The 26,100-nt window shown below is 38.5% G+C and overlaps 1 protein-coding gene across 3 annotated transcripts in view; it reads left to right on the forward strand.

Annotated features, from left to right (window-relative positions):
• The window catches only part of DEPDC1B (DEP domain containing 1B), a 106,387-nt gene that overhangs the window by 44,688 nt on the left and 35,599 nt on the right, over positions 1–26,100 (forward strand). For all 3 annotated transcript variants that reach the window (XM_055252131.2, XM_055252133.2, XM_063622616.1), the window contains exons 3-7: positions 10,684–10,819; positions 12,603–12,730; positions 13,349–13,479; positions 15,354–15,401; positions 19,289–19,429. In XM_055252131.2, coding sequence (XP_055108106.1) covers positions 10,684–10,819; positions 12,603–12,730; positions 13,349–13,479; positions 15,354–15,401; positions 19,289–19,429 — 584 coding nt within the window. The remainder of the gene's footprint in view (positions 1–10,683; positions 10,820–12,602; positions 12,731–13,348; positions 13,480–15,353; positions 15,402–19,288; positions 19,430–26,100) is intronic.

The following is a 26,100-nucleotide window of genomic DNA, read 5'->3' on the forward strand; positions in this document are numbered from 1 at the left end:
GAAGAAGAGAAATCTAAAAGTTTGGAAAATGTATTTGAGGGAATAATCGAGGAAAACTTCCCTGGCCTTGCCAGAGATCCAGACATCCAAATACAAGAAACTCAAAGAACACCTGGGAAATTCATCGCAAAAAGATATTCACCTAGGCACTTAGTCATCAGATTATCTAAAGTCAAGATGAAGGAAAGAATCTTAAGAGTTGTGAGGCAAAAGCACCAGGTAACCCATAAAGGAAAACCTATCAGATTAACAGGAGATTTTTAGCAGAAACCCTGCAAGCTTGAAGGGATTGGGGTCCTATCTTTAGCCTCCTTAAACAATTATCAGCCAAGAATTTTGTATCCAGTCAAACTAAGCTTCATAAACAAAGCAAAGATACAGTCTTTTAAAGACAAATGCTGAATTTGCTGCTACCAAGCTACTATAAGAACTGCTAAAAGGAGCTCTGAATCCTGAAACAAATGCATGAAATACACCAAAATAGAACCTCTTTAAAGCATAAATCTCACAGGACCTATAAAACAATAAAACAATGAAAAAACACAACAAGCTATTCAGGCAACAAGTAGCACAATGAATAGAATAGTACCTCACTTCTCAGTACTAACATTGAATGTAAATGGCCTACATGCTCCAGTTAAAAGATACAGAATGTGGCAAAATGGATAAGAATTCACCAATCAAGTGTCTGCTATTTTCAAGAGACTCACCTAACACATAGCACTCATATAAACTAAAGGTAAAGGGGTGGAAAAAGATATTCCATGCAAATGGATGCCAAAAGTGGGCAGGAATAGCTGTTCTCATATCAGACAAAACAGACTTTAAAGCAACAATAGTTAAAAAAGACAAAGAGGGATATTATATAATGATAAAAAGGACTGGTCCAACAGAAAAATATCACAATCCTAAATATATATGTACCTAACACTGGAGCTTTCAAATTTATAAAGCTATTGCTATTAGACCTAAGAAATGAGATAGACAGCAACACAGTAATTGTGGGTGACATGGTTTGGCCCTGTGTTCTCACCCAAATCTCATCTAGAATTGAAATCCCTACAATCCCCATGTGTTGAGGGAGGAACCAGGTGGGAGGTGATTGGATCCTGGGGACAGTTTTCCTCATGCTGTTCTCCTGATAGTGAGTGAATTCTCATGAGATCTGATGATTTTATAAGGCAGTTTTCTCTGCTCTTGTTTGCTCTTTCTCTCCTGCTGCCTTGTGAAGAAGGACACGTTTGCTTCCCCTTCTGCCATGGTTGTAAGTTTCCTAAGGCCTTCCCAGCAATGCATAACTATGCTTTAGTTAAACTTCTTTTCTTTATAAATTACCTGGTCTCTGGCAGTTTTTATAGCAGTATGAAAACAGACTAATATAGTGGGGGACTTCAGTACTCCACTGGCAGCACTAAACAAATCATCAAGACAAAATCTACAAAGAAACAATGGACTGGGGCTGGGCGCGGTGGCTCATGCCTGTAATCCCAGCACTTTGGGAGGCCGAGGCGGGCAGATCATGAGGTCAGGAGATCGAGACCATGGTGAAACCCCATCTCTACTAGAAATACAAAAAGTTAACTGGGTGCAATGGTGGGCGCCTGTAGTCCCAGCTACTCAGGAGGCTGAGGCAGGGGAATGTCGTGAACCCAGGAGGCAGAGCTTGTAGTGAGCCAAAATCATGCCACTGCACTCCAGCCTGGGCGGCAGAGTGAGACTCCGTCTCAATAAAAAAAAAAAAAAAAAAAAAAAAGAATGGACTTAAACTATACCTTAGGACAAATGGACTTAAGAGATATTTACAGAACATTCTATCCAATGAGTGCAGAATATACATTCTATTCATCAGCACATGGAACATTCTCCAAGATAGACCATATGATAGGCCACAAAACAAGTCTCAATAAATATAAGAAAATTGAAATTATATCAAGTACTCTTTTATACCACCGGGGAATAAAATTGGAAATCAAAAGGAACCCTCAAAGCCATGGAAAGACATGGAAATTAAATAACCTGCCCCTGGATGATTGTTGGGTCAATAACAAAATCAAGATGGAAATTAAATTCTTTTAACTGAACTATGGTAGTGACCCAACCTATGAAAATCTCTGGGATACAGCAAAAGCAGTACTAAGAGGAAAATTCATTGTATTGAATGGCTACATATAAAAATCTGAGAGAGCACAAATAGACAATCTAAGGTCACACCTCAAGGAACTAGAGAAGGAAGAACAAACCAAAACCCAGCAGAAGAAAAGAAATAACAAAGATCAGAGCAGAACTAAATGAAATTGAAACACAAAAATATACAAATGATAAACAAAACAAAAAGCTGGTTCTTTGGAAAGATAAACAAAATCAATAGACCATTAGTAAGATTAACCAAGAAAAGAGAGACGATCCAAATAAGCTCAGTTAGAAACAAAATGGGAAATATTACAACTGATACCACATAAATACAAAAGATCATTCAAGGCTACTAGGAACACCTTAATGTGCACAAACTAGAAAACCTAGAGGAGATGTATAAATTTCTGAAAATATATAACCCTCCTAGATAAAACCAGGAAGAAATAGAAACTCTGAACAGACCAGTAGCAAGCAGCGAGATTCAAATGGTAAGAAAAAAATAGCCAGCAACAACAAAAAGTCTAGGACCAGAAGGATTCACAGCTGAATTCTATCAGATATTCAAGGAAGAATTGGTACCAATCCTATTGACGTATTACAAAATATAGAGAAAGAGCGAATCCTCCCTAAATCATTCTATGAAGCCATTATCACCCTGATATCAAACCAGGAAAGGATATAACAAAAAAAGAAAACTATAGACCAATATCCCTGATGAACGTAGATACAAAAATCCTCAACAAAATACTACCTAACCGAATCCAACAGCATATCAAAAAGATAATCCACCATGGTCAATTGGGTTTCATACCAGGGATGCAGGGATGGTTTAACATCTGCAAGTCAATAAATGTGATATACCACATAAACAGAATTAAAAACAAAAATCATGATCATCTCAATAGACACAGAAAAAGCATTTGACAAAATCCAGCATCACTTTGTGATTGAAATCTTCATCAAAATCAGCCTAGAGGGGATGTACCTTAAGGTAATAAAAGCCATCTATGACATACCCACAGCCAACACTATACTGAACAGGGAAAAGTTGAAAGCATCCCCCCTGAGAACCGGAAAAAGACAAGGATGCTGACTTTCACCACTTCTGTTCAACATAGTACTGGAAGTCCTAGTTGGAGCAATCAGACAAGAGAAAGAAATAAAGGCCTCCAAATTGTTAAAGCGGAAGTCAAACAGTCACTGTTTCTTGATGATATGATCGTATACATAGAAAACCTTAAAGACTCATCCAAAAAGCTCCTGGAACTGATCAATGAATTCAGTAAAGTTTCAGGATACAAAATTAATGTACACAAATCAGTAGCACTGCTATACCCCAACAGTGACCAAGCTGAGAATCAAATCAATAACTCAATTCCTTTTACGATAGTACCCCCTGCCAAAAAAAAAAAAAGAAAAAAAAACACCAAAAAACTTAGGGAATATACCTAATTGAGAAGGGGAAAGACCTCTACAAAGAAAACTACAAAACACTGCTGAAAGAAATCACAGATGACACAAACAAATGGAAGCATATTCCATGCTCACGGATGGGTAGAATTAACATTGTAAAAATGACTGTACTACCAAAAGCAATCTACAAATTCAATGCAATTCCCATTAATACACCATCATCATTCTTCACAGAACTAGTAAAAACAATCCTAAAATTTATGTGGAACCAAAAAAGAGTCCACATAGCCAAAGCAAGGCTAAGCAAAAGGAACAAATCTGGAAGTATTACATTGCCTGACTTCAAGCTATGCTATAAACCTATAGTCACCAAAACAGCATGGTATTGATATGAAAATAGGTGGATAGAGCAATGGAACAGAATAGAGAACCCAGAAATAAAGTGAAATACTTACAGCCAACTGATCTTCAACAAAGCAAAGAAAAACATAAAGTGGGGAAAGGACACCCTATTCAACAAATGGTGCTGGGATAATTGGCAAGCCACATGTAGGAGAATGAATCTGAATCCTCATCTCTCACCTTATGCAAAAATCAACTCGAGATGGATTAAAGACTTAAATATAAGACCTGATATCATAAAAATCACAGAACATCAAAAAAACCCTTCTAGATATTGGCTTAGACAAAGACTTCATGACCAAGAACCCAAAAGCAAATGCAACCAAAACAAAGACAAATAAATAAATAGATGGGACTTAATTAAACTAAAAAGCTTCTGCATAGCAAAAGAAATAATCAGCAGAGTAAACAAACAACCCACAGAGTAGGAAAAAAATGTTCACAAAATACGCACCCGGCAAAGGACTAATATCCACAATCTACGAGGAACTCAATCAAACCAGCAAGAAAAAAACAAACAATCCTATCAAAAAGTGGGGTAAGGACATGAGTAGACAATTCTCAAAAAAAGATATGCGAGTGGCCCACAAACACATGAAAAAATGGTCAACATTACTAACGATCAGGGAAATGCAAATCAAAACCACAATGTGATACCACCGTACTCCTGCAAGACTGACCATTAAAAAAAAAAAGATGTTGGTATGGATGTGGCAAAAAAGGAACACCTTTAGACTGCTGGTGGGAATGTAAACTAGTACAACTATGGAAAACAGTGTGGAGATTCCTTAAAGAACTTAAAGTAAATCTGCCATTTGATCCAGCAATCCCACAACTGGGTATCGACCCAGAGGAAAGGAAGTCATTATACGAAAAAGACACTTGCACACACATGTTTATAGCAGCACCATTTGCAGTTGCAAAAATATGGAACCAGCCCAAATGCCCATTAATCAATGAGTGGATAAAGAAAATGTGGTATGTATGTGTATATATATATATATATATATACACCATAGAATACTACTCCACCATAAGAAGGAACAAAATAATGACATTTGCAGCAATCTGGATGAAATTGGAGACCATTATTCTAAGTGAAGTAACTCAGGAATGAAAAACGAAACATTGTGTGTCCTCACTTATAAGTGGGAGCTAAGCTATGAGGATGCAAAGGCATAAGAATGATATGATAGACTTTGGGGACTTGGGGAATGGGTGGGGAGGTGATGAGGGATAAAAGATTACACATTGGTTACAGTGTACGCTGCTCAGGTGACGGGTGCACCAAAATCTCAGAAATCATCACTAAAGAACTTATTCATGTAACCAAACACCACCTGTCCCTCAAAACTTATTGAAATAATAAATAAATAAATAAAAAGCATTCTACAAAAAAGAAACCTTAAAAACTGAGTTCCTAGCCATGATGGGATAAGGGGTTGGACAAGTCTCAATATGTCCCTTCCTTAGTAACCTTTAACCAGATTTCTTTCCTAAGGAATAAACAGAAACCAGCTCTGGAAGACAAGAAACAGATGACTCATTGCTTTATCATCTTAAGCCAGTCATCTGAGGCTGTGACTGGACGCTTCCTACTTTTTTTGCAATTTCACAATACATCCCTTGCTAAAAACTGACCACCATCTCCAGACCGGTTTTGGCTGACTGGTGGAGGATACATGGTGATGGTTTTGTGTCCTTTGTTTCATTTTTTGACATCAATGGGCTGAAAACTCCATCTTCAGATCATGCTAATGCCACCATTTTTTGAACATGCAACCCATGAAAGGTGCATGAAGCTCAATTGCACATGTGCATATTTCTCCTTTCATAAATATTCATGACTCTTCCTTTAGCTTATGAAATATGCATATTTGGCTACCTCGCTCAGCATAAATTCCTGTTCCCTTTACCCCTCCCTCAAAGTGCTTGCTCTCAGCTGCTGCTGGAGGCTTTGCTTCCCAACCTGTGGGATGGCTAGCCTACAGGCTGAAACCCTTTATGAGAAATAAAGCTCTTGTTTTCTTTTTTTTTTTTTTTTTGAGACGGAGTTTTGCTCTTATTGCCCAGGCTGGAGTGCAATGGCACAATCTCAGCTCACCACAACCTCCACCTCCCGGATTCAAGCAATGCTCCCGCCTCAGCCTCCCAAGTAGCTGAGATTACAAGCGCACGCCACCACGCCCGGCTAATTTTTGTATTTTTAGTAGAGACAGGGTTTCACCATGTTAGTCAGGCTGGTCTCAAACTCCTGACTTCGTGATCTGCCCACCTCGGCCTCCCAAAGTGCTAGGATTACAGGCATGAGCCACCATGCCCGGCCGAAGCTCTTCTTTTCAAATTTATCCACCTCATCATTTTTAAGTTGGCACAATCCACACCTGGTTATTGCAGCTGTTATAAAAGAAACCAGTTGTCATTTTCATCATTCATCCTGGGAAATTTGTTCGCCAGATCCACCTTTTTTAGTTTCCCTATTACCACAGGTGACAGTTTTACTGAAATTTATGCCACTGTGCAACACAGATTTTTTTCTCCACCTTCCATACTGTTCCACAACAACTTCCTTACTTTTCTTTCAACCTCTATTAAGAAGTCCTTCTGAGGCCTTTCATGCATCCATTTCACTGCCCGATCCTGTTGGAGATGCCACAAATTTCTTTTCTAGTTATGTGTTGTGTAATAAAACTATGTCAAACTTAGTGGATTAAAATAACCATTGTAGTTTTTTTTTTTTTTTTTTTAGATGGAGTCTCGCTCTGTTGCCCAGGCTGAAGTGGTGCAGTGGTGCAATCTCAGCTCACTGCAACCTCCGCCTCCCGGGTTCAGGCAATTCTTCTGTCTTTGCCTCCTGAGTAGCTGGAATTACAGGCACACGCCACCATGTGCGGCTAATTTTTGTATTTTTAGTAGAGACGGGATTTCACGATGTTGGCCAGGCTGGTCTCGAATTCCTGACCTCAGGCAATCCACCCACCTTGGTCTCCCAAAGTGCTGGGATTACAGGTGTGAGCCACTGTGCCAGCCCATTGTAGTTTTTACATAATTGTGTGGATCAGGAATTTTGGAAGGTTGCTTAGGTGGGCATCAGCTGTGGCTGCTGAGGCTGCAGAATCCACCTCCAGGAATATTTGTTTATTTGCAGATCTGGAATTTTGATGCTCCTTTGCCTCAGTTTATTTCCTTGCAGTATCTTGTCTTCTGGGGCCTCTTCCTGTTGCTTAGGTATTTGACAACATGGTGGGCTCACGGTAGTCATACTTCTTATAAGATGGCTAGTTTCCAAGAGGGAGCTTCATAATAATGAGTTATACAAGAGTGAGAGTTTCAAGAGGCAGGAAGAGAGTTCTAGCCAGTTAGGCTAGTGCTTCTGCCTTATTGTATTTATCAAAGCAATTAGACAGGGCTCACCTAGACTTGAAGAGGGTAGAGAAAGACATTCTGCCTCTTGATACAGTAGTGGCAAGATCATATTGCAGTAGAGCATATGGTTAGGAGGTATGATTGTAAACACCTTTGGAAATATGACAGGCTGAACCGGGATGCAATTTCATTTTTCCCAAATGGATAACCAGTTGGCTCAGTACTATTTATTGAACAGTCCATACTTTCCCATTGATCTGTAATGTATGCTCTATCATAAATCATGTTTCTAAAGAGTAGTGTTAATTTGTTTTGAATTCTCTTTGTCTAGGCCCATGATTTGCAACTGGGGGCCATTTTGCAGAAGACATTTGGCAATGTCTGGAGAAATGTTTTGTTGTCACAGCAGGTGTGTGTGTTGTGTGTAGGGTGCTACTAACATCCAGTGAGTAGAGGCCAGGGATGCTTTGCACTTAGCAGCATCCCCCAGTGCACAGGACAGCTCCCCACAACAAAGAACTATCTGGCCCTAAATGTCAATGCGGAGCTTGAGGAACTATGGTCTCTGCCATCAGTATTGCCCTATTATGTTAGCCTTGATATCTGATAGGACAAGTCACCTCACTTTGTTTTTCTTCTTTAAGAATGTCTTATTTTTGGGCCTTTGCATTTTCATATAAATTTTAGAATCAGTTGATCATGTTTCTTATTTTTTTACTTTAGAGATGGGGTCTCGCTTTATTGCCCAGGCTGGTCTCGAACTCCTGGCCTCAAGTGATCCTCTCATCTCAGCTTCCTGAATAGCCGGGACTACAAGTGTAAGCCACTGTGCCTGGCTTGGAATAAGTTTATGATGTTTCATAAAAATTTTTATATTAATATTTTTATTAAATTTTCATTGTAACTATGTATCTTCATGGGGGAAAATTAACATTGTATGATATGGAGTCTTATTCACCAGTTGCCACACACTGGCAACTACTTGTAATCCCAGCTACTTGGGAGGCTAAACAGGACAGGAGGATTGCTTGAGCCTGAGTTTACAAAAGAATCTTATTCACCAGCATAATATAACTATCAATTTAGTTCTTCTTTAATGTCTTTCAATAAAATTTTATAGTTTTCTTTCTTTTTAGGGCGGCACACCGTCTTTTTTTTGCATTAAAATTTTATAATTTTCTTAATAAAAGGCTTGCAAATCCTTTGTGTAAGATGGTTTGTTCTCTTGGCCAGTTGTGAGGCTTTTAAATTAGTTGCTTTCCTCTTTTGAGCCTTAATTTCTCTGAGTGAAAAATGTGGCATTTGAACTAGATCATCTTTAACAGGTGAAACATTACATTATTAAAATATTAGGATTAAATTGCTAACTTTCAATGCCCGAAATAGAAGTACTCCACTGGAGGGAGCTCTTCTGCATTTTTTCTCAGACAAAGTTGTCAGACTGCTGTGAAAATAGATAGCACACCTTCTAATGGTAACTGCAGATATTACTAACAGCAAAGATCTCATCTTCTCAGTGTGGAAGAAAAAAGTGATTTCCTGGTATTTCTTCAATCACAGTTTTGCACGTAACAGATTCTGCTTTGGTCTTTGGAAGATAATACTTTTTTCTGGTTATGGAAATATAAGAAGCATGTTTGTGAACTTAGGAGAAAATTTATAGGTCATCCAATTTAATTCCTTCATTTGACAAATAAATAAATTATTATTTAGAGAGACTTATACTTTCCAAAAGACACATAGACAGTTTGTGAGAAAGCCCGGAATTCAGGTCCAAAAATTTTTATGCCATAGTCGACGGAATGAAGTGGGAGAGTAAACAGAGGGCATTAGTGGTGGGATGGGAGTAGGGATTGTGTTTAGTTTTGAATGGACTGAGAGGTGGGCGATCTGTGAACTCCTGGAATTACATTCAATATCCTACCTGTATGTGAGCATATGTGCACATACACATGCATAAATGCTGTACTTTGTCTGGAAATGGGCATTTGTTGGGATTGTTAACTTGTAGGAAATAAAATTGGACTTTTATAAGCCACCCTTTATTTATAAAGAAAGATGCTTTGGCTATAGAGATTCATTTAGTTTATATTTTGGAATCTTTTGGGAACACCTGCCTTGGTAACTTGATTACCAAACTTCAAGCTATCTCTAACTTAATTTAGTGATTTCCAGAACTCTCTTTTTTTAACTGACCCAAAACTGATGTTTAAAATAGTTATTGGATATTCTTTTCAGAAAAGATTAAATGCAACTTTTCTCCACTAGTCATTCCTTTTCAAATCTATTGTGACTGTTTTTGAAATGTTTCTCTATTTGAAGATGAAAAATTATAGTTTTCCTCAACCTTCAGATGTTCATACTTGGGACATATTCCTGCAAGAAAAGACAGATTAACAAGAGAAAAACAAGCAAGTTTGTTAATGTGTGCAGTGCACATCCCATGGGAGAAAAATAACTAGATGCAGTGCCTTAGAGTCCCGGCTTATATGGCCTTCAACAAAGAGCAATAAATTTTAGAGAAGCATCAGGACACATGAAAGCAGTTTAAGGCTTCCAAAGGCAGGAAGGTGTGGGAAGGTAAATTTATGGGGAAACTAATAAAGTCTGCTTAGATGCCTCTGGTGCAGTCTCTAAGCTGATAAGGGTTGTAAAGGAGAATTTACATACTGTTTTGAGGCAGGAAAGAGGGAAAGATAGACCTTTTGTCTTTATATTAATAATACTCCTGCTCTTAGGCAAACAGAGGAAAGACAGAGCACTTTTCTGTATCTGCTTCAAATGGCCTTTAGCCCCAAAAAGTTATGTCAAAGAGGAATATTTTGAGGTGACACATTCTGTTTCCTTCAGTACTCTTGTTGGTGAGTCTCCAGATTCACCTTCATATAAACGTCCCTTGAACACTATAGACATTTTATAATTCTTTGTTTCTGCATTTGCTTTGAGATAAAGTCTTTAGTTATTTGTATGATTTTTTCTATGGATAACATGGGTAAGATGTTTAAACTGTTATTTTGGCTTAAGTAAATAAAAAGTCAAAATAAAAGTCAACAACCCACTGCCTTTTATGTCAACGTTAAGAACTAGAGTTCTTACATTGCTTTTGCAGTGCAAGGTAATGCATTGTATCCTTTTCTAACAAGCCTACAGAGAAAGATCATCTGATAAAAAATATGTATTCAATCACCTTTCTGTTCTTTATCAGGTATGGTGTAGAGCAGTTTAAAAAATTAAAATTTATGTAATTATTGTATAAATATTATACAAATTATTGTATAAATTTTCAGGTACACAAAAGTGGAGACTATTGTTAAAATATCTGTGTCTCCCACTGACTGCAGTAATAGAGAATTTCTTCTTGGGTTTTAGATTTCCTCCTTCATCACCCCTGAAACCATATCCAAAGAAGCCCCCATACCGAAAGGATGTTATTAAATTTCCAGAATGGAATGATCCCCCACCAGGCACTTCACAAGAGAACATCCCAGTGAGGCCAGTTGTGATGGTAAGTGCCATGACTGAAAGACGGAGGGGCTGGCAGCAGGGAGAATCATCCATGAACTCCTAGGCTTGGTCTGTCTTTCTGTGGTCCTTTATGAACAATCGTTTAAAGGTACTTTAAAATAAAATCATACCTGCCAACAGCTGGGAGACCAGTAACAAAGAATGACTTTTGCAGTTTTTCACTCTTGCATGTAAATAGTTGTTGTACTGTATTGTTTAGGGCAGCAGTCCCCAACCTTTTTGGCACCAGCGATGGGTTTCGTGGAAGACAATTTCTCCATGGACCAGGGCTGCTGGGGTGGGGGTGGGGGTGGTTTCGGGATGATTCAAGTGCATTACATTTATTGTGCATTTTATTTATATTATTATACATTTTAATATATAATGAGATAATTATGCTACTCACCACAATGTAGAATCAGTGGGAGCCCTGAGCTTGTTTTCCTTTAACTAGATGGTCCCATCTGAGGATGACGGGAGACAGTGACAGATCATCAGGCATTAGATTCTCATAAGGAGTACACAACTTAGATCCCCCAGATGCACCGTTCACAAAAGGGTTCATGCTCCTTTGAGAATCTAATGCGGCTGATCTGACAGGAGGTGGAACTCAGGCAGTATGTGAACAACAGGGAGCTGCTGTAAATTAAATACAGATGAAGCTTCACTCACTTGCCCAACGCTCACCTCCTGCTGTGCAGCCTGGTTCCTTATAGGCTGTGGACTGATACCAGTCCATGGCCTGTGGGTTGAGGACCCCTGGTTCAGGGAATAATAATAAGAAGAAAATGCTACATCTTCAGTACAGATGCAACCATCCATTTTTTTCCTCTGAATATTTTCGATCTATGGTTGGTTGAATCCACAGATGCAGAATCCATAAATATAAAGGGTCAATTGTATATGGCAGCTGTTTTTATATGTTCAGACTGAGCAGGTTTCTGTTAAAACTCTCTTGTAATCCCCTTTTCTCGTACGTTCTATAACTTATTACTCTTCTTCCTCTTTGTCTCTTCCTCCTAACTTTGTTATTATTGCCAGTTGAGGGTAAGAAGGTTAGGGTGTGGAATATTGTTTAATAGCCCCTGACCAAATATATAAACAAAGGTAGATTCTTCTAGTCTTGGAAAACCTAAGCTCATTGTAGAATTGACTGCTTCTTTTTTTCACATTTTTTTCCTTAAAATATCCCCAGTAGAAGACCACCAGGACTGAGGTGTAATGCTAAAAAGCAAACAAGAAAAAAACTTCTGTTCCTTTTGCCATCTTCAGCTGTCCTTATGGAGCCTTTTGCAGATGCCTAAGATTTGGGGGCTACTTTCGAACATTGCACTTACTTGATATTTGCTTATGAAAAATAGACAGTCTCAAAAATAATACATTTTAATTCCATTTTCAATAATCAGTCTGTACAATGTGTGAATTTAGATACGTATCCCTTAATTTTGAATTAATAAAATTTTATTTCACTGCTATTTCACTGATTAGTTGAAACATCCACAGGAAAAATTAGCTAGTTAATGCCATACTTATTGCCATAGCTCTTTTGTAATTCATGAATATTCATTCATAATGTGACCTAGTCTTAAGAATCACTCTTTATTTCTCTGAGGTCCATGTAAAGAAAGTTAGTTTATATTTCTAATTATTATTTTAAATCAAGTTACAAGTAACCAAATCAAAGACATTTCTTATAAAAATCACACCACCTTATATTGAAATATTTATTCTTTCTCTTTCTACCATTTCTCCTTCCCTCCCTTCTTACATCCCCCCTTCATTAGAATTCTGAGATGTGGTACAAGCGTCACAGTATTGCAATTGGAGAGGTGCCAGCTTGCCGTCTTGTCCACCGCAGACAGCTGACAGAGGCCAATGTAGAAGAGATATGGAAGTCTATGACATTATCATAGTACGTACATTTGATATTAATGAGAAATTTTAGAGATATTCTTTCCTATTTTGCTACTTCTTCACTCTCTGCATATTTAATTTTCTGAAATTATGTATAAAAATCTCAACTTCGCATTATTTGCAGTTGTGATCAGCAAACATAGTTTAACTGAATTCTGGGGATTATCTCCTGCTGTTTACATAATAGTTAAGTTAGGAGTTTAAAAGTTCTTAAGAGTAATAAAACACATAATAGAAAATTTGGTCTCCTAGATACTGATGTACTGTATGTATAAAGTTAACAATCATATACAGCAAAATTTTGTTTCTCATGAAGATATGCTAATAGTAGTTTCTTATCATTGGATAAGTTAGTTTTTATATTGTATTTTTATTACAAAATTACTTTCTTGTCATTTGGGGTGTTACTAAACCTGTGAAGCAAAATTTTAATAGCAAAAGGATATCTTTTACATTTGTTTTATTGTACTCCATTTCTACTCTTTTTGCCCCACAAAGATTGGGTGCAATGCATGAAAATAAAGCATTTTAAAGATTGATTTTTTTGTAGTACCAGGTTTTTGAGTAAATATAATATTAAAGACAGAACTAATTAATATAATTACTTATATTTTAGCTTACAGAAAATTCTTGGCCTGGATTCCTTAGAAGAAGTTTTAGACATCAAACTTGTCAATTCGAAGTTCATCATCCATAATGTGTATAGTGTTAGCAAGCAGGGAGTTGTTATTCTTGATGACAAGTCAAGTAAGTGCATAAATATAATTTTGTTACTTATAGACATAATATATTGGCTGCATAGGTCCAGCAGGTCCTATCTGACCCTTCCCTAAACCCTGAATAAGTTTGTTCCTTCATTACATATATTCTTTCTAATACCTTTTAACAAATTGTTTGGAATAAGGGAATGTCATAGGAAGATGAGTATCTAGGAATGAGAGCCTCAGCAAAATCCATCCAGAAGCTAGTTCAGTGTTAGCCACCTTGGGCATTAAGTGGTTTCATATTCCCAGGGAAATCTCTGAAAAGTGAGAATATTCAATACATAACTAAGAGTTAGAGTCAGTTTTCAGGTGGGCCCTGGGGTCTGATTGCATTTAGAATTCTCACATTTTTGTTTTGGTTTCTCTGTGTTAGATTTTCTGGAATAGTCTTGGTTCTTTTTAATAAGGTAGTTTTTGAAATGTTGATATTGCTTTAATTTTTTATATTTCCCACCATAGACCAGTTTACAAATCAGAAAAAGCAAACAAACAAACAAACAAAAGAACCATATAACAGCCACCTAACATGGCTTTTGATTTGTAAAAATGTGGTTAGGGTACTGATAGTGGACCACAGTCCCCACACTGATTTTAATCTTTCTGTGGGTAAGGACCAGATTTGGATGGGCTCATTGATTTGTTCTTCCTTTAGTGCAAACCCTCGATGCTGGGAATTGGCTGGAACTTGATGATCTTTGGATGTGGGAAGATGGCATAATACTTTTTGACTTTTTAAAAATATGATTAAATTTAGGGCTGGAGGCTCCTGGGAAGCAGACAGAATGTAGCAGAATAGCCTAAGTAGTGGTGAGAGGGGAAGAGGTTTTTCTATGCCATGTTTCCTGACAGGAGCAGAACCTATCTTCAGACCTGAAACACTTCTCCTTTTAGAGTCCCTATACGAGGAATGGAGGACAATGAAAGACAAATAAGTTTGTGGTGACTTTATGAGTTTTGAGGTTAATATCAACATATAAAATTAAGTTCCATAGAATGAGGGGGAGAGTGCAGCCTTTGAAATACATCTAAAATTCTTGCACGTTCTCTGAGTGTAGCAAATTAATATTTTTAGTTATCAGTTAGATGATCAATCATCTTTCATTTTATTAAGTAAGATCTTAAAAAAGAAGAGAGCATTTTACAAGACTCCAGTTCATTAGATCTAACACAATTCAACAAGTGTCTTCGCAGTTTTACAGAAATAGAGAAGATGAAGTGGCAGCCTGAGTGCTAGCCCATCTCATCAGATGTCTGTGGCAGGGCGTGGAGGGAAGAGATTCTGTACCAAATGGTTCAGCTGGGATTTTTTTGTAGCAATGTTCAGTTACTATTATTTAAAAGTTGTCCTAATACTAATAGCCTAACATTAATATGTCAGTGGAACTTTCTTGGCCTAAAGCATTTTGAAAATGGAAACATGTAAAATGATACTTATATTGGACCTACAGAATTACCCTTTTTGAGGGGCTGGTGGTGTTTGATGAACTTGTTTCACAAATGTGTTTGATGACTAATAATTTTTCTTTTCTTTTTCTTTTTGTAATTCTTAAAATAATTGGTTTGTCTTTTGGTTTGTTTGGAGCAAACTATACATTTTTTCTTTTTACTATAGCTTTAAAAAGGTGCATTGTGTCCTTAGAGAAATCTGTAGGCATGATTTATGTAAGTGCATGTTATAACACTGCTGACAAGGAAAGGTTTCCATCTTTTAAATGTTCTAATAACATAAATTGGTGATTTGTGATTAGCAGATATGGTTCATATTACTTGGGCAAGTAATACATTCTTATGATACCAAGTATGTATATGATTTCTTGAGTTATATGGAATTGAATAAAAATTTTCTTTTTCCTTCAGAAGAACTTCCTCATTGGGTGCTGTCAGCTATGAAGTGTTTGGCAAATTGTAAGTACTAATTATCTGCCAGTTTTGTGAAATTAACAGAAATTAGTGCCCTAAGTTAGAAAAAATTTCTGCTCAATGGCCTGAACATTGATTTGACACCTGTGAGACTGGCTGTTAATTATTTTGGGACCACTGTGCTTTTAGTGATAAATTTTTGACTTAGTGAAAGGACTGCATTCTAGAACAGTTTTAAAGGGATTTAGTACTTCTACTTTCTAGTAGATCCATCCACACTAGTTCTAATTGCTTCATCACAGGATGAAGGATGGTTTGGAAGGAGAAGAACCTGCATGTAGAGAAATGAGAAAGACTGTTTCAGTAATTTGGATGTTAGATGAGAGGGCCTGGACCAGGGTGGTCCCTGTGAGGATTTTTATAGGTATATGAAATCCATTTCATAGGCATGTGATTTCCATATCATTGAATATCATAGGCACTGTTAAGGCATTAGTTGTTATATTATCTCAGAAACACTACCATTCTTCTGGGAATTTTCAGAAGGGTTAACCCAAAGAAGGGATTCTAATGCCTCAACCCAAACAAATAATTTTGATGGAAAGAGTTCTAGTTATTTTGGCTGACTGATAATAGTGATATTTGGTCTGGGGTGCCTTTTGAGTCTCACAGATACCACAAGGTAGTAGTTTTTTTTCATTTCTTTTGTACGGGACTAGCATTACAGATATAGGTGTAAATTCCCTTTAAATTCATGAATTAGTAGACCCTAAAATATGGGTTTAACTGGAATTAGTTTTGTTTGAGTATAGAATGAAACTAAAATAACTCTTAAGCTTAATGTGGGGAATCTTAGTGGTAGTATATGGAACATGATCCTATGATTTTGAATAGCCTTTTGAAGATGAATGCTATTCATTCATTCTATACTATCCTTCTGTATATGAATAGTAACCATTAGTTTGTGTGAAGCCCAAGGTTCTCTGAGTTTAACTGTTAACATTTTCATTGGTTTTTGGTTAAAATTTGGAGCCTCTGAGATGCAGAGTACTATGGTCTTTGCTTGGGGAAGTGCTTTTTATTCTTCCTGCTCAGGCATTTGAAGTCAATGAAATTTAAATTACATCTTTGTCTAGGGTTGACAATGATGAGATAGAGAGTATAAATGAGAAGTTAAACTTCCCATTTCCGAACTGGCAAATCAAGGTTTTAGAAGTTCATCAGGCTGGGCGTGGTGGCTCACGCCTGTAATCCCGGCACTTTGGGAGGCCGAGGCAGGTGGATCACGAGGTCAGGAGATGGAGACCATCCTGGCTAACATGGTGAAACCCTGTCTCTACTAAAAATACAGAAAAACATTAGCTGGGCTTGGTGGCGGGCGCCTGTAGTCCCAGCTACTTGGGAGGCTGAGGCAGGAGAATGGCGTGGACCCAAGATCGTGCCACTGCACTCCAGCCTGGGTGACAGAGCAAGACTCCGTCTCAAAAAAAAAAAAAGTTGATCAGCTAGGAATGAACATGGGAAGCTAGTATAACCCATCTAGCCTGTAATATATTGTAAAATATATAGTAAGATGATTATGATGTTGAATTTTCAATGATTACTGAAATGTAGTAAAGAACATAATTTTCCCTCAAGCAGCATGTGCACCTAAAGCCAAAAAACTTCTGCAGAAAGCTTAGAATAACTGGAATTTCTTATCAATGGAGAGCAAAGATGCGAGGGGTGAATTACTAATCATCTTCATGCGTGTGAGGTGGCGTGATACTAGGTGGCAAGTGCTGGGAAAAGGGAACTTGTCTCATATATATCAAGTACTATGCTTTATGAGTGGCTGGCATATCTGTAAAGATGTTTGTTTATGTGTCAAACAAATAAAGGTGGCCAAAGGGCAAGGTTAACCTTTTGAGTAACTTTATAAAGTCACTATGTTTTCTGAAATTCCTGTTGACCCTCAGAATCTACTTTGAGTCCACCAAAGTCACGACCTGTTTCTTGTCCGTCCTATCCTTAGTAAGTCCCAATTTGTGTTTCAGTCATCTAAAAGGGAACAGAAAGGATAGGCTGATTGTATGGTATTTTGAAGGCCTATTGCCTCCTTTTCTGAAGGAGGTGCTGCTCACTTCTTTCTCTTCAGGCCCATCTGTGTTTATTGTCACACCCGTGTGCACATGGGCCTGTATACATTCATTGCTGGCCAGCCTCAATGCTGGCTACATAAATGCAAAACCAAGTTAACTGTATTTTTCTTCTTTGTGCATGTCCAGGATTCAATAAAAAATAGACACAAAAAAGTCAAAGCATTTCTTTTCCAGAATCAGTAAGGAATAACATTTATAAAAAAAAATTTAAATATTATTAAAGTTCAAGATGACTGCAAAAGAAAAGGTCATAAAATATGGCTTCCTCTCATAGGGCTTACCATGCACTGTTTTTTGTTTTTAGGGAAACCTTTAAAAGTTTTTTGCATATTTTTAAGAAGGATGCAACTGCTTAGAATGAACCACATACTTATCCTGACAGGGAGTAATTCTAGGCAATGTGTATTGCTTGCTGAGACATATCAACCTAATTATTTTAATTGATTAAGCTTGGGATATGTCAGAGCAAGAGGCAAGCAAAATGGCAGCTACCTTTGCTGCTGGATTCATGCTGTGCCACACACATAGATATTTCACAATTTTCATTATTTTAGCCAATCAAATTATTTTATAAGAAGATAACAGAATATTGAAAGGTAAGAGAGTCTTTAAGGAGGCCGAAGAGGCCATTTGATCATGTCACAGTGACCTTGAAATGTAAAGACCCAGAATGCTTTACTGTCCTTTTTAGCTTGATCCCCTTTCTTTAGTTAGAGAGATTCTGTAGGAAGAATTTCCTTTCAATTTATCTTGGCTGCTGCTTTTGTTCCTCTGGGGGTAGAGGTCTATTTGGGTACAGTTGTTTAGTCTTCTGCTGAGCCAGAACTAGGCAATGAGGATGTGGTCCTCTCTTCCATGCTGTAATGGAAATAGAGAAGGCTGGCTACACTGTTCCTCATGGGACGACTTGCTATTTTCCTCAAGGTACAGGCAGCTCCAGTTCATCTCTCAACTTGGCAGTGTAAATGTGTGGTCTGTGGATGGATTGGTGGAGCAGTTGTTGCCAACTCTGTAGAGAACATTTCTTGTTCCTCTTTGGGCCAGACACAAGTGGATGTTTTCGTTGCTTGTTGCTGGAGTAGGATATAGTTGGGAGCAGGCTGTTTCAGGGTTTCAATGGTTGCTTCAACTTTGCAGTATGACTTTGCTTGATAAACTGTCTTTTGATGGTTGGTCAGTGATCAAATAAAGAGTTTATAATCAGAGTGAATTAAGATAAAATATAAAATTCCCCTTTAAGGATTTTTTTTTAAGTTTAAATATGATTAGTCTGAAATAGAGGCAGAAATTGATTATTTTGCTCAACTCTATGACTGTAGGATTTTATAATAAAACAAGGATGAATTAATGAAAATCTTTAACAATTGCTTTATACCTTGTCTGTTACATATGTGAGCTATTGTTATCTTGGTCAACTTTATTAAGACTAGGATAATGTTGAGTATCTCAAAGAAAATTATTGTTTACATTTAATAAAAATGCCTTTCAGAAGAATGTTTTTTTCTTGAAGGTTTCTTTTAAAATGGAAGTAAGCCAGTGATTTTCTTCATTGTTTTATAATAGATTTCAATTCAGACATAAAGCATATTTGTGTAGGCAAAATGTAAAATGTCTATTTAATTAATATCAATGTAGAATGCCTATTTAATTAATGTCAATTTTCCCCATAAAAACTTTTCTGTATATGTCAAATATCTGAATATCTGTACATGCCACACATATTCACAGAGAATAATACTTAGAGGTAATTACTCCATTAATATTTCTCTTTCACTCTCTTTTTGAAAATAGGGCCCAACTGTTCTGATTTGAAGCAGCCTACGTACTTGGGATTTGAAAAAGATGTCTTTAAGACCATAGCGGATTACTATGGTCACTTGAAAGAACCTCTGCTTACATTTCATCTTTTTGATGCTTTTGTCAGTGTACTGGGTAAGTTGGAATATAATGAACATATATCTACATCACTGATATTGAATCATTTCATTTTTCACCATTTTGAGACTTCCATTAGCCAAAGCTCATGCCATTTTAAAAATAAAAACTGATAGAGTATTTGGCATAGCTAGAGTCTTGCTCTGTTGCTCTGCGAAGAAGTAAAAGAAAGTGGTTAAGCTCTATTAAGAAACTCAAAGCAAGGACCAGTAATTTTTGTTTCTTAAGAAAGAATATAATATGTTGTATGTTATTTTTATTCAGAAGACTGTAACTTTATTGGCAGAGGAGAATGTAAGTTTGACATTTACTATTCCTGGCTAAATCTATTATTCTGGCTATGACTTCATGAATAGTCAAGTGTGGGAGGTGTATTTTCATTTAGAAATCTAATTTCTTTTTATAGAAGAAACAGGTTTTTTGTAGGACTTTGTAATTTGAGACATATGAAATAAATATAGTGACTTTATCATTAATTAAAACGTGTAGCTATTCCTCATATAAATTTGTACTTCAGAATTTACACTGAAAGGAACATGGTAGAAAGGAAAAAAATCAACATTATTGTTATAGTTCATTCTTATATTCCTTTATTCTTGGAAATCAGATTTTCTTGTTCTTGTAATTGTTCATTAAGTATTATTGTTTTCTTGTCAAAAGAGCTTTAAGGACGAAATTATTGTGTGGGTATCATATTCTATTAGGTAAAGTTGTAGGAATTAGCATACTTTTGTTTTTGAATGTTGTTGGGTTTAACCGCCTTTCCCTTTCCCTTCTTTTCCCTTGCTTACTCTTCCTCCTCCTCCTTCCCTATGTCATTCTTTCATTTTGGAAACTATGGATGCTGCCATTGTATTATAACAAAGTATCAGCAATATGTGAATAAGTTACCTGATCTCATGAGAAATACTTTGGATTTTATGCTTTTATAGATTTCCTGATAATAACAAAATACAACAATTATCAATCATGTAAATAAGAGTCAGTGTTTTCCCACAGAACAACATTGGAACAAATTAAAAGATTAGGCCTAGTACTGGGTTTTGAGACTACTGGATCTTCTTTGTATTTTGGCTGCAACTAAGGAGAATTGGGGGCCCATGGACTTGTGAGCATCATGGCTAATGATGAATATTTGCTGTTGCTTAGTATGCTTACGGGCTAATTGGGTAGATTCCTATTACAGCAACTGTATTAGGAATTGCATTGCTATGGAGAAATACCTGAGACTTGGTAATGTATAAGGAAAAGAGGTTTAATTGGCTCATGGTTCTGCAGACTGTTCAAGAAGCATGGCAGTGTCTGCCTCTGGGGAGTCCTAAGGGAGCTTTTACTCATGGCAGAAGGCAAAACGGGAGCAGGTATCTTACATGGCAGGAGCAGGACCAAAAGGATTAGGGGAGGTGCTACACACTTTAAAATAACTAGATCTTGGGAGAACTCACAGTTGCAACAGTGTCACCAAGGGGGATGGTGCTAAGCCATCAGAAACTGCCCCCACGATCCAATCACCTCCCAACATGCCCCACCTCGAACACTGGAGATTACCTTTCAACATGAGATTTGGGCAGGGATGCAGATCCAAACCATACCAGCCACTTACTGCCTTTATGCCACTGGTAAAATAAGAGTCCTAAAGATTGTATTAAAAATAACTTCTTAGATTTCATTCTCATTTTCTATTTTTATAATGTTCTATATTAAAAGTATCTGTTTTGGAAACTTTTTCAGAAACAAATTCCAATTTGTATCAGTTATATTTACGATGTCACTGCTCTGTTTTATCACAATTATTCATTTTGATCTCAGCTAGAAATGAAAGCTGACTGTTTCTAAATTAGTATCAGAGTCCGCTGCCCTCTAATATATCATCTTTAGAGGCTTCAGGGTGGTAAAGGATGGGCAGCTTGGGGGAATTTATTGCCTTTAGGTATCAGCAGGAATGCACTAATGCATATGGATGGTAATACATTAACCTTGCCTCATCCAGTCCTTGCCTCAAGTGAATATATTTGAGATATCTTACATCGAAAACTATTTTCTTAGATCCTTACATAGTGGAAGAAGAAAGAAGAAGGCCTTCTAGATACGGAAGACCACAGTTTGTTTATATGTTTAACAAAGATTATCTAACATAGCAATCCTGTTAGAGTCTGTGGAAAAAGGTAAATATCTAGATATGTACGTTGGATCCCAGTGGGGTTGATCCATCCTTTAAACCTTTTACTTTGATTGGAATAGGATATCATTAAAGTATTTTAAAGCAAATAATAAGTCTACTTTGTGTAGAAGCTAAAAATTCTACAGTGTTTTCAATGGAAGTGATGTTCAGCTTAGTTAATGAACTTCTTTTGAGGTTTCTTCCTTTGCTTGTGGCATGGTTGGGCTTGGTGGCAAATCTGTATGAAAGCAGTTAGTCATCACTGATACATGAGATACGACATCTAAAGATTCTTTAAAAAAGACTTGGCAGTTTTGGAGATGAAAGACTTATTTGTCACTTATATTAAAAAAATTATTTAATTTGGCCCAGCTGTCTGACCTGCCAGTCAGTATGACTCCATTTTAATTGATCTTCATTTCCAAATAGCAATTCCTTGTAGTGAGATCAGAGCTCATCTGACTCTTGAATGGGGTGATTGAGATAGAGTAGCATTCTTTACTCACACTCCATACCCAACCTAGAGTCCGTTGAGATGTGTAGCATGCAATAATTTGGCATATTGAGGAAAAGAGAGAGGCAGATAGGAAGCAGAAAGGGCTACAGGAGCAGGGTAGACTGTTTTGGAAAATTGAGTGACTTGTAGGCCGTATAATCTGAGAACCCACACTGTTCATCTGTAGGCCAAATATGGCCCACATAAATTCACCATGAAAACGTCTGATTTGACCTGTGTTTTTAAAAAGAGAATTCAATTAAATCACCAATCCTTAAGAAATAGGAGATTCACATCAGAATTCATATTTCTGTTTTTTTTTTTTTTTTTTTAAATTTAGAAGATCTGGCAGCCCTGGGCTTGAATTTTTGGTGATACAAACTGCTGGAGCTGCATAGTTAGTGCTTCCACTAGAAGCAGCAAGTGTTTAAGGAGTGTGAACTCCAATTTGCCAAATCTCTAATACTCCTCATTGCTTCTCAGACTCTGAAGCCAAGTTCACTTGACTCTCTTCAGTTATTTATTTCATTTGTCTGCTCCCATAGGCAGTTGAGCTTGCAACTCCTGGTTTATTTGTTAGGAGGCTGGAATACTGAGATAATAGCTCTTTGCTGTTCCCTTTCTCCTAAATGTTAAATATAGAAAATGCCATAGACATTCACTAGATTGATTATGCACTGGTTCGTTTAACTCAATAGGTTGAGATCTTCTCCTGTGATTTTTAACCTAGAAACATCCTTAAGGTTAGGGTTTCCATTCATTAGTTCTTTTGTCTAGTGACTTTAAGGAGACCCTCTGGAGCAGTGAAATCTTTGCTTTATTACCTCTCTGCCCTTATGTTCTTCAAGTTATGTCAGGGTCCCTATCCCATGGTAATTCTTAAGGGAAAACAATTTTTTTTTTTTTTGCAGAGAGTGCCAAGTTTGTGTGCTTGACCAGACAGAGGGCTCTTGCCCATGTTAGTCCAAAGTTCTTGCCAATGGTGCTATCTGCTCTCAGAGCCCAGGGCTTATGGCCGGAGTTTTTTTTTTTTTTTCTCTTGAGATGGAGTTTCGCTCTTGTTGCCCAGGCTGGAATGCAATGGCACGATCTTGGCTCACCGCAACCTCCATCTTCTGGATTCAAGTGATTGTTTTGCCTCAGCCTCCTGAGTAGCTGGGATTACAGGCATGCACCACCATGCCCAGCTAATTTTGTATTGGCTGGAGCTTTTAAAGATGCAGATGGGCCAAGGTAAGGATGTTGAATTACCTCAAAACATAATGATTGCTGCCTACCATAATTGTCAGAATAAAGTGGAGTTAGGTACTCATTAAAGGTGGAAATTTAGGGAAATGCCTAGGTATTACCTGGCTGTAACTAAATACACAAGCTATTTATTTATTTATTTATTTGTTTGTTTGTTTATTTATTTATTTATTTGTTTTGAGACAGAATCTCACTCTGTTGCCCAGGCTGGAGTGCAGTGGCACAATCTCGGCTCACTGCAAGCTCCCTCTCCTGGGTTCACGCCATTCTCCTGCCTCAGCCTCTCGAGTAGCTGGGACTACAGGTGCCCACTACCACGCCTAGCTAATTTTTTGTATTTTTAGTAGAGATGGGGTTTCACCGTGTTAGCCAGGATAGTCTCAATCTCCTGACCTCGTGATCCGCCCGCCTCGGCCTCCCAAAATGCTGGGATTACAGGTGTGAGCCACTGTGCCCGGCCTATTTATTTTTATTTTTAAAGAGCATTTGGAATGATTTATTTCCAAGATTCATGATTGCAGATAATGTGTGGTCAGCAAGTGGTCACAAAGGAAGTCCGCTGTATGTGTCTGACTTGGAAGGAAAAAACACTGATAGGGCAGTGGGTTCTTTGGCTTCCTCATTCAGACCGTGCATGCCAGTGCTTCTCTTTCCTCCTTCTTGGCCCTTGCTTGGTGTCTAGGCAGATTAAATTCTTAGAAGGGTACTGGTCACCCAGAGATTGCAGATGTGCAAAAGTTGGCTTTTTAAGTGTCCCATAATTGGATTTTCCACTGCTGCAGACTCTACTGCATGCCACTCTCTGCCATTTGCCTATGCCTGTCCAAAGTTGCCTCTTCTGCATTTTCCTTGGTAGTAGCTTTAAGTCTCTGTCTCACACACCCAACATTGTGCTTCCTGGATTTGTGGGTATAATTTGAGAGTGTAAAGGGGTGCCCTGTACTATCTATTTCTGAGGCATAGTTTCAAATAAAATGGTATTTTATAGCCTGCATTAATGGGAAATTATTTTCAGTTAGGATTCTGAGTAATTTACACATAATGTTTATAAAGTGAAGGAAAAATGTCAAGCATTTCACTAACAAATGAAAGCAAAGCTCACAAGACTGCCAGAAATGAATTCCAAGAACACTTTCTTTATCATTTCTCCTTTCAGCTCACAAATCTACAGGCTGGTGATTTAGCCTGGGCAGCTCTTCAGGTCTCAGCTGGGCTCACTCCCAGGACTGCAGGCTGTTGTTAGGGGCCTCCCAGGTCTGGAGGTTGGCTGGGGTGACTCAGTTCTGCTCCACATGTCTGCCTCCAGCAGGCCAACCCTGGCATGTTCTCACGGTGAAGGCCGAGCTTCTATTGGAGTACTTGCCTACAGCTGCTCTTTTTTCCCAAGCCTCCAGCATAGCTTTCTTGTGTGCTTCCCAAGTCCACTTCACAGTTTCTCCACAAAAATCCAGTCATTTTACATGGAGTAGAGAGACAGTCTTGTAGATCCTCTCCTTGGCCAGAGGAAGTCACCAGAGTAAGGAAGGAGAGAAGAGGCAAGGAAGGCAGCAGGGCCAGCTCCTTTTGTTAAAGTCTGAACACTAACTGAACAGTACCTACCATAGAGAAGGCAGGAGAGTAACTTCAGGGGTAAGGAGGGCTCTAGAGAGAAGCAGACGTGGATTCCAGTCCTGGCTTCTGCACTCACTGTGGGCAAGTTATTTATCCCCTAGCCTCAGATTCCTCAGAAGTGAAATGGGATAATGCTATTAACTGTTGCCTTAAGGCCTTTGTGAAGTTCAGATACACACAAAGAGCTTGGCACAGCAGCTGGCACACAGCAGACACTCAAGGAAATGATTGTGGTAGTACTTAGGTGAGGGCATAATGCAGGTTTTAAAATGAATCCCCCAGCCTGTGGCTTATTCTGCTGGACAGGGACAGACATTTCCCCTGACTTCTCTTCACTTCCAGAAGTCCACCGGCCACTTGCCTCAGTCTCCTGTCCCCAACACCACCACAGCCACCTAAAATTCCAGACCTGGATGCTGCATTATCCCCACAGCTGTGGAGGTCTCCATTCCCCAGGCTGGCTTATATAAAGTGGCGCCAGGGACCCAGCCTAGAGGCACCCCTGCTAGTTTGCCAGTGGTCCCTGGTGGTCAAATGTCCAAGGCCCTGGGTGCTGAGCACTTTGGAGGCCATGGGCCCTTGAAGCAAGGCCTGTGCTGGGCACTGCAGAAGGCAGAGTCCAGGTTGGGAGTAGCCACTGCTGTCCAGCTTTGGTCTTGTGGGGCCAGATGCACCCATGGCTCTTAGGCAGGAGCTGGATATTCTGGGCAAAGTTCCGTGTGGCCGCTGGGCCTGACTTCGCAGAGGGGGCGCTCTGGCCAGATGGGTGGAGTCTGCAGGATTTGGGGCTGGGTGGGACCAGGTTCCAATCAAGGCAGGTGGCCTGGCTGGCTGCTCAGTTCGCAGCAGCCGCCTTTCCCCAGCATGCCTGTGGTGGTGGCATCAATGATCCTGGCACCTGGGATGATGCCTGGCAGCCGATTTGGGGTGAGGAGTGGCTTCCAGGACACGGGCATGGAGCGCTCCAGCCAAGCGTTGCCATCACCGTGGCCTGTGTGCTCTGAGTGGCCTGGGCTTCCCCGACAGATGGCCTCTTAGTGCCCCTGGTGCCCCAGGTTCAGGCAGAGGGCACAGTGCCCAGGCATGCAGTCTCATAGTGAATTAATGAAACAGCAACAAAATAGACAAATTGTTCCACTGGTCCTTTATATA

Source organism: Symphalangus syndactylus, chromosome 18 (assembly GCF_028878055.3).
Source record: "Symphalangus syndactylus isolate Jambi chromosome 18, NHGRI_mSymSyn1-v2.1_pri, whole genome shotgun sequence".
Classification (NCBI taxonomy): Eukaryota; Metazoa; Chordata; class Mammalia; order Primates; family Hylobatidae; genus Symphalangus; species Symphalangus syndactylus.